Source organism: Scleropages formosus, chromosome 11, assembly GCF_900964775.1.
Source record: "Scleropages formosus chromosome 11, fSclFor1.1, whole genome shotgun sequence".
Lineage (NCBI taxonomy): Eukaryota > Metazoa > Chordata > Actinopteri > Osteoglossiformes > Osteoglossidae > Scleropages > Scleropages formosus.
This window is the reverse complement of record NC_041816.1, coordinates 9,479,560-9,489,281: the sequence shown is the minus strand read 5'-3', so window position 1 is coordinate 9,489,281 and position 9,722 is coordinate 9,479,560. Positions and strand designations below refer to the sequence as shown.

Genomic DNA, 9,722 nt, shown 5'->3' with positions numbered 1-9,722 from the left:
AGAACCCAAATAAAAAACACCTTAAACAAATGTATTGTTACAATTTCTCTTTATTTTTTCAGATTTTTTGCAGTCTGTAATAATACTTTCATGCTTTCTCTGGGAAAACTTAGCTCTAAATTGCATTAATATAGCAAGTGAATTTGTTCCCCAACCTCCTTAGGAACATCCAGCCATTCCATGTATTACTTCAATCCCAGCCCAAGAACACCTCATTCCACTGAACATAGGTACATGATTAGCTTGAGCCGGTGTGCTGGTGGAGATTCCCAGGTGGAGGTTTAAGAATCACTACAAAATCGGACACTTAAAATCATACTTGGTAAAGTGAAATTTCTCCAGTCTGAAAGACTTTGTTTTCATACAAATGATTTTTATGCATTACTTTTTTTAATACGTAAGCAGAATTTGGAGAGGTATGGAGGTTAGAATCTGAGAACTCTCCAGGCAGGTACTGTGAGAGAAAGATTATTTCTGGTTGTGACACCTTTCAGGACCAGCTTCTCCTCATGGGTTCTGGTCATTCTTGTCACACTTCAGCATGACCTTAATGCCCAAGCCCTGGCGGCTGGTCTCAAAGGCCTGTATAGCCTTCTCCAGGGGAAATCTATGTGTCACCAGTGGCTTCACATTCACCTTCTCGGAGGCCAGCATTGCAATGGCTACTGGCCACCTGTGAAGAGACAGGTGTGTAAGCCAAATGCAAAAATCCTGGTTAGGCAACTGTAGTATGAGGTAAAACAAAGGACCATGTTCCAGGTTTGCAGTAAACACTTTTATATTAAATTATATTATATATCATTGCTTATGGCAGAGCACACGGTATAAAACGTAGAGTGGCAGGTTCAAGCAAACTTTGTCAGTGGTAGCTTACGTGTTGCAGTATCGAAAGACTCCTTTAATGTCCAGCTCTTTCGCAAGAGTAGTGATGAGTGGAATGGACACCATGTCTGAGGCCATGCCCACAAGAACCACAACTCCAGCCGAGCGGGTTGCCTAGTAGGTGACAACACACAGTCCCAGTTTACACCTTTTCCAATTCTCTGATTAGCATTTCTAATGCCTGAAATGTTCCATCAATTCTAGCTTCTGATGCAAGGGTTAGGGTAACCATGAAGTGACCCGAGAAGGTAAAAGCAGCCATCTTCAATGTCACTTCCACGTTGATGAAAAAAAGAGCCTTAAACTCATGATCCCTACTTAGAAAATACTCATAACATGCCAAAAGCTTGATGTTATAATCCATGTTAGTATTACAACCGGTAGCACTTCTCCAGCAGAAGTCAAAACCTTGTATCTCAAAATAAAGAGTGACGAGGAAATGTCACAAAACCTGATAAGCAGTGAAAACTTTAAATCATATCTGGTTTATACAGGTATGATTATGTAAATGTAAGACCATATGAAATTCTATTCCAAAAGTTTTGAGCAAAATTGTGATTATAAGAAATGGAGTCACAAAGTAGAAGCCATGAACATATAGGCAAAATAAACACCACCACTGTACAGGCAATCCCTGGATTATGAACAAGTTCTGTTCCTCAGTCTGTCTTTAAGTCGGATTTGTACATAAGTTGGAACAATTAGGTATGGTTAGTATCTAACGTCAGTTTGTCAACTGTTTTCTTAGTATATCGCATAGCTTTCCATACATAAAAAACATTAAAGAAACACTTCAGATACATTAAAACATCTTTAATATAACAATACAATAACACAGAAAGACAAATGTTACTAGTGTGATGAACAGAGGACACAAAGGAGGCTGGATCCACGTGCTAGATCGTTTATTCATAATCAAAAGGACTAGACATGTTCTCGTGGTTGGGGACGGACGAATGGTCGGTCGATCAGCGAACTAACAGAGGCGAGGATCCAAAATTGTAGTCAAGGGAGAAGGCGGGCGGTTGTTACCAAAGGCACGTGGAATGGGACAGTTAATTATATATTGGTGGGGGGGGGGACACAGCAGGTTTGACCGGGTCCTGCTCTCTGGTGGGTCTGGGGTTCGAGCCCTGCTTGGGGTGCCTTGTGACAGACTAGCATCCCATCCTGGGTGTGTCCCCTCCCCCCTCCAGCCTTATGCCCTGTGTTGCTCACTTGGGCTCTGGCTCGCTGCGACCCTACTCAGGACAAGTGGTTTCAGCCTGTCTGTGTGTGTGTGTGTGTGTGTGTGTGTGTGTGTTATATATTGGTTAGTATAGAGATCAACAGTACCTCAGTACTACAGCAAACAAGGACCACTGGTATTTTAACACATTTTACATAATTGCTTTAAACAATTTTTACTAACATCTATTGCTGTCTCAGACAATTGCTGAATGACAACCTATGAACTCAGCCTGCTCTGATTTCTCACACACACAGCTTGTCCTAAGCAGGGTCACGGCGAGCCAGAGCCTAATCCGGCAGCACAGGCGTAAGGCTGGAGGGGGACACACCCAGGATGGGACGCCCGTCTGTTGCAAGGAACCCCAAGCGGGATTCGAACCCCAGGCCCACTGGAGAGCAGGACCCAGCCAAGCCCGTTGCACCACCACACCCCTCTTCGCTCTGATTTAATGCATATCCAAACATTATTTCACCATGGTGGTTTTCTTTTTGAGAGTTCCAGTTTTAGTAAGTACCTACAATACTGTTAATGATTTGACATAGTGTCAACTGAGAAAAACACCTTATTTTGCTTCCTACTTCCTTACACCAAACATTAACAAAAGACACGTATACTCACTCCATAAATACCATTGAGCAGTGATACATTTCAAGAGAAAATTTACAAGAAAAAATTAGTCATTGGTGAGTCATTTGTTGCCTCAGATCACAATAAAGTGTGAACTGTAGCTTTTAAACAAAAAATTTCAATTAGATTGACAGAAATTTAAAGGTAGTGAGCACAAAGTTATACAGAAAAATGTTTCCATTAGTAATTTGTAAATAGTGGGCTGTTGGAATGCTGAGTCATCCACTGCACAGAATGTATATTTTATGTATGTCCTCCTCCACCACAGAATAAATTCATTTAAAAAAAAAAAAAGTGCTCAACATAAGAATAGTAGGAAGTATTTTTCACTCTGAAGGATGCCCAGTGGAATTATCAAGAGGACCCTTGCTGTACCATCCTTGAGCAAGGCAACTAATTATTTCAGTACAAAAACTGTAAACTGAAGGTGAGCTTGGACAACAAGCAAGTCACTTAAGCACTTTACATGGGAACCATCCCAGAATGTGTTCATTTGATGTAAAGGGCTTCCCGACTCTGACTAGAAGGCTGAGTTTCAAAAGAGGACACAACTGGAGAAAAGTCTCTCTGCGCCACGCATGCTGAACCCACACTCACGTAAACAGCTGTCTGGATGCTGCTCTCTATGCCAGTGCATTCAATGGAAATTTGAGGTTGGCTCCCCAACAGCTTCTCCACACTTTTGGCCAGGTTGGTGGGCGCATCCTCCTTCTTCACTACTAGAAAGAAGTCGGCACCTAGCTCTTTGGCCTTTGCCAACCGGGACTCCATCAGATCTTAGAACACACAAAACACAGTGTCATATTTTGATCAGGCTGGAGCACTTCAGTACAACACAAGGAGAGGGAAGGACAGTTAGAATGACAATCAGGCCTGGAATTTATTTCCATCTGAAAACTGTGTGAGATGGATAAGACAGCTCAAAAATATAAACAAGCATTTTCTGACAGCAGTAAAACTGAATGAAGCTTCTGTGAGCTCTCCCCTTAAAAAGATCAGTGGAATGCAATGCAGAATGTTTAACCTAAAAAGCTACCAAAGCAACAAAACAAGCTGTTTCTTTGTTCTTTGGAAAATAAACCTGTTGAACCAAGATTTCGCACTTCCTACCATAAGAGCTGTTTAAGGACAGTTTCTAGCATCTACAGCAGTACAGAGGTAATGCTACACAAAACACACACACACACACACACACACACACACACACACACACACACACACACTTTCTGAACCGCTTGTCCCATACGGGGTCACGGAGCCTACCCGGCAACACAGGGCGTAAGGCTGGAGGGGGAGGGGAAACACCCAAGACGGGACACCAGTCCATCGCAAGGCACCCAAGCAGGACTTGAACCCCAGACCCACTGGAGGGCAGGACCCGGTCCAACCCACTGCACCACCGCACCCCCACTATGCTACACAAAACAAATTCTTGAAAATATTTATAAAATTTCCTGTAAGTGTTTTTTAAAAAAACCCACCAAGGTATGTCTTTCTTGTTGCCATCATTAACATTAGCCTGGTTTCACATCTTTTGTTTTTTCTGCTACTTACCAGTTATGACTACCTGTGAGGCTCCCATTGCCTTGGCTACGAGCAGACAAACAAGGCCGATTGGCCCTGTGATGATGAAATGTGAGAAATGGATGTTGATAAAATTACAGAGAACAGTTATCAGCAATTTGTCATATTTACCTTTGCTTTAACTGTACTTTGGAAATATGGAGACAGACATAATTTGGTGTGGTCAACTGGGAGCAACAAACAAAAGGCTTTTAAACAATTAACTCTTGTCACATATCTTCAGTTTGACTGCTTACGCATTGGTAGATAACATGAATTTAGTCAGATTATAACAGCAATTTTGATTGTTTGCTTTGTAATTAAGATGAGGTGCTTTGTTCATCATAGTCCATACGAGAATCTGAGTACTGTCAAGACTGTCAGCTCACAAACAGAAAAACAATTACTGAAATATAGCTGTTCTGTTAGTGTATTTAAGGACTGCTGTACAATCTAACCACCCCATGCTCCACCATGCTTTACCTGCCCCACAGATGAGCACAGTGCTGCCCAGAGTCACTCCAGCCCTTCGGCAGGCATGGACGCCCACAGAAAGTGGTTCAACAAGTGCTCCTTCCTCAAACGTCACATTGTCAGGAAGCCTGGCGGCAGAGATGATATGATTCAGCCCAGAAATATGTGTCCCAAAACGGAAACCTCTGGGCTCTTTTAAATGCAGCTGGGACATATGTAGAATTCAGATAATGCTAGATTTCAGTTAGGGCTCTTGGTCTGAAACACAATAGGATTTTACAGTAGGTGTGACATCTGACTAGGCATCGATCAAGTGACACACACAATCTGCCAGAGTGAGAAAGGTAGATCACTGACTTGTAGCAGAAGTTGGCATTGTGGATGTAGTATCTGCACAAATTGCCATCATCTGGTGGTGAGGCACAGAAGAATATCGTGGGGGACAGGTTGTAGCGTCCCATTTTGAAGAACTCGTCCATCTCACGAGGCACCCCAGGCTCAACAGCTACTCTGTCACCTGTAAATAAATGGAAAAAATGTTTCTTCTTGTGGTTTTCAGTCTTTTCTATTATGTTCTAGATGTCTGTAGAAAACCCTTCTCCTAGCCCTAATGGATCACTTGCATGGTGTGCTCTGGTGTGGTAAGATGGAACTTCAAAAACAACTAGTTTTGGGAATATTGATTATTTCTGGCAAGTGATAACCTGTAGGCTCCAGACTGTTCCGCAACACTCGGGGGGGGGGGAGGCGGTCAAAAAGTCAAAAAGTACCAGCTATTATGAGCTAGTGATTTTAGAAGAACATGAGATTGCTGAGCAGGACTTTTAATGTCTTCCCTTTTGTCTGTTTTCTTTCCAGCTGATACAGTTTAGACCCTATATTACTGCCCTCATCCAAAATATCAAAATTTTATATTTATTAGAGGCCTCATCCCTGGAAGTGTAATCTGGACTATTCAGATGCATGAATGCTAGGAACAATATGTGCATGGATTAAATAATATGTAGAGATTCATTGCAAGTTTTAAAAATCATCAGTGTTGTGACTCCTTTTCAGTCATAGTCACCTGGTTGGAGATGCTTAACCTCTGAGCCCACTTTGACAACCCGACCAGAGGCCTCGTGACCCAAGACCATGGGTTTCTCAAGTACGTAGTCACCAATGCGTCCATGCTGCCAGTAGTGCACATCAGAGCCGCAGATCCCCACAGAGTGCATCTTCAGAAGCACCTCTAAGGACACACAAGGAGGTGTTTTGAAAACCAGCATGCTGTCTTTGTACACTGCGGCACACCAGCGATATGACACAGCCCACATTTTTAATGAAAATCATGTCATGATCACTGACTTAAAAGCAAATCTGTGCTGAGTGGGAACTCACAATGAAAAAAATTCAAGCAGTTCTTCAGTATGAAATGAAATATGCAAGTCAGACAACTCGGGAGGTGACATCTCCGAAAACACAGCCGTGAATTCACATTCTGACCTACCATTTGGTCCTGGTTCAGGAATTGGGCGGTTTTCCTACAAAATAACAGAAGCAGGTAATTGATTAAAGAAATAGACAGGTCTTTGGATCCAACTGACTGCCAATCCAGTTTGTCACAGGTGGCACAGATGTGCCCTTTACAAAGGCGCTCCACTGTTTTTCAGTTAATACCAGTGCATATTAATAATGCACTGACTATATCTGCGCAGTCACTATAAGTCATATCTGGACGGATTTGTCCAGCACTGTTTAAAGAGAATGACGTCAGCATCTTGGTAATGCAGAACATACGAAGGCGCGCACCGAGATCGCTGTACATTATGTTCCCATGCAAATTACCAGTCTGAGGTCTCCTGGGGAGTGCAGCACCACGGTGAGATTGTCCTCAGCCATATTCGGGCTACCCGTGTTTTGGAAATAAATGAAAAAAGCTCAGAATGAGCGGATTTGAAGCGGGTTGGTCTGGATGTGCCCTCGGCTGGACTCGAGCTCAAAGTACGCTTCCTGTTGGGAAACACGGGGAAGACAGCGGGATTGCTGACTAACCCATTTTCAACGAAAACACTAAAAGGGCTGAGAAATTCCAGTTCATGTAGAAAAGAAATGTTAGAGTGCCACTGAACTTCATGACAGACCTTCCTCTGCAGCAGAAAAACCTCGGTGGAGGATTAAACATTATTTAGCGCAATATACACAACTGAACAGTTAACTCTACATTAACACGTAACTGTTTTATCTTGCTGGCCTCCCAACCAAGTAATCCAGTTAGTTATAAAAAGTCTATCAAGTGTATTCTGAATTATTCGAGTGCTTGTGCGCAGACAGAAGCTGGGCGTTGCAAACCTACAGCGGGATTTTTAAAACCAGTCATGCACCACTTAGCAAAACGGCAATCCCATAATAGAGCTGAAAAATTTTTAATCGACTAGCGATGTCGTAGCACAACGTGTTATTCACGTGTTCGTTGTGGTGTTGCTCGTGTAAACAACCTACCGCGCTGCCAGTCGTATAAAAGTATAGCACATACCATTATGTACAGTACATATTACTTGATAATGATAAACACATACACTCACCAGCCACTTTATTAGGTACACCTTGCTAGTACCAGGTTGAACCCCCTTTTGCCTTCAGAACTGCCTTAATTCTTCATGGCATAGATTCAGCAAGGTGTTGGAAACATTCCTCAGAGATTTTTGGTCCATACTGACATGATAGCATCACACAGTTTCTGCAGATTTTTCGGCTGTACATCTACAATGCGAATCTCCCATTCCACCACATCCCAAGGTGCTCTATTGGATTGAGATCTGGTGACTGTGGAGGCCATTTGAGTATAGTGAACTCATTGCCTTGTTCAAGAAACCAGTTTGAGATTATGTGAGCTTTGTGACACGGCACGTTATCCTGCTGGAAGTAGCCATCAGAAGATGATTACACTGTGGTCATAAAGGGATGGACATGGTCAGCAACAATACTCAGGTAGGCTGTGGCATTTAAACAATGCTCAGTTGGTACAAAGGGGCCCAAAGAGTGCCAAGAAAATTTCCCCCACACCATTACACCACCACCACCACCAGCCTGAACCATTGATACAAGGCAGGATGGATCCATGCTTTCATGTTATGTGAAATTCTGACCCTACCACCTGAATGTCGCAGCAGAAATCAAGACTCATCAGACCAGGCAACATTTTTCCAATCTTCTATTGTCCAATTTTGGTAAGCCCGTGCAAATTTTAGCCTCAGTTTCCTGTTCTTAGCTGACAGGAGTGGCACCCGGTATGGTCTTCTGCTGCTGTAGCCCATCTGCTTCAAGGTTCAACATGTTGTGCGTTCAAAGATACTCTTCAGTATACCTCGGTTGTAACAAGTGGTTATTTGAGTTACTGTTGCCTTTCTATGAGCTCAAACCAGTCTGGCCATTCTACTCTGACCTCTGGCATCAACAAGGCATTTTCACCCACAGAACTGCCGTTCACTGGATATTTTCTCTTCTTCTGACCATTCTCTGTAAACCCTAAAGATGGTTGTGTGTGAAAACCCCAGTAGATCAGCAGTTTCTGAAATACACAGACCAGCCCATCTGGCACCAACAACCATGCCACATTCAAAGTCACTTAAATCACCTTTCTCCTCCATTCTGATGCTCAGTTTGAACTTCAGCAGATCGTGTTGACCATGTCTATATGCCTAAATGCATCGAGATGCTGCCGTGTGATTGGCTGATTAGATATTTGCGTTAACGAGCAGTTGAACAGGTGTACCTAATAAAGTGGCCGGTGAGTGTATGTTACTGGTTGTGTATTTACTTACTACTGTACTTTTTACCGTTATTTTACACTGTACTCTTTCTACTTATAAAAAAGTTTACTGTAAAACAGTGTTACGCCGGCAGCAGCGTCATATTTACCCGCGCCTCTTGACTGACTCAGTCAATGATTGCATCGAGGCTATACCGGCATCTAGATTTGTATAAGTACACTGTGATTGAGGCTATATCGTATATGATGCAGATTAAATCTATAGAAATCTGAGATTTCTATACATCGAGCTACTGTGGTAAATTATATTAATGACTGTTTACACAACAACGAACTCGCCAACGACCGACGCATTCTCAGAACGTATCCCGCGTCGTAAGTGACGCATGTCTGTATAGCCATTGCAAACGGCTGTTTATTGACGGAATGCTTTTTCTATATACATTTTGCAACAGAGTCTAAATACCTGCTAATCCCCTGCGATAAGGACCGCGCGACACACTTCTCATAACAGGAAGAATCCAGATCCAAAACGAAAACACGCATGCGCAAAGTGGTGGCGTACACGTAGAACCTTTTCTATGGCTAATGCTAACGTACATCGGGTCCTAACTGGGAGTGGAATTGTATCTCTATCTCTGTTTGGTCAAAACTTATGTCACTTTTACCACTAAGTTGCGAGCTGTAAAAACTTAGTAATACACATGTCCCTCCATATATTAATACATAATCCATCCTCCATTGTCAGTAACCTCTTGCCCAACATGACGTTGCTGAGGTCTGCTGTATCCCAGACCTATTTGCCACTATGCAGGGTAATAGTTATTTTATTTTTTTAAAAAAATAACTTTAAACTACATTAAAATGAAAACATTTGAAATCGATGAAAATAAAAATGTCATCTCCACAAACTCCTGTTCAATGGCACTGATTGATTCATCATGGATGAATGTCCAATGTTTGTCCACTTTAGGCCAACTTTCAGTCTATACAATCAATAAAAGCTTCATAAGACAGACATCCCCCAATGTATTTATGAGTAAAGTTATGTTTAAATCTTTGATGTGCTTACTTTCTGTAACTGATTGTCCAAGTTAGGGTTCCAGCAGTCCAGAGTCTATTCCAATACCTTGGGGTGCAAGGCTCAGTTGGTTACACCCTACACAGGCCACTAGTCCATCACAGCAAAGCTAC

The 9,722-nt window shown here is 42.5% G+C and overlaps 1 protein-coding gene across 1 annotated transcript; it reads right to left on the bottom strand.

The window, feature by feature from the left end:
* Positions 1-32: 32 nt before the first annotated feature.
* Positions 33-9,071, bottom strand: sord (sorbitol dehydrogenase). The gene is made up of 10 exons (XM_018739571.1): positions 8,995-9,071; positions 6,605-6,769; positions 6,267-6,300; positions 5,844-6,008; positions 5,135-5,294; positions 4,787-4,905; positions 4,295-4,360; positions 3,338-3,516; positions 875-996; positions 33-673 (listed from the first exon to the last, which is right to left on the bottom strand). The coding sequence occupies exons 2-10, from the start codon at positions 6,656-6,658 to the stop codon at positions 508-510; spliced, it is 1,065 nt and encodes a 354-aa protein (XP_018595087.1). The 5' UTR covers positions 6,659-6,769; positions 8,995-9,071; the 3' UTR covers positions 33-507.
* Between the last annotated feature and the right edge of the window lie 651 nt (positions 9,072-9,722).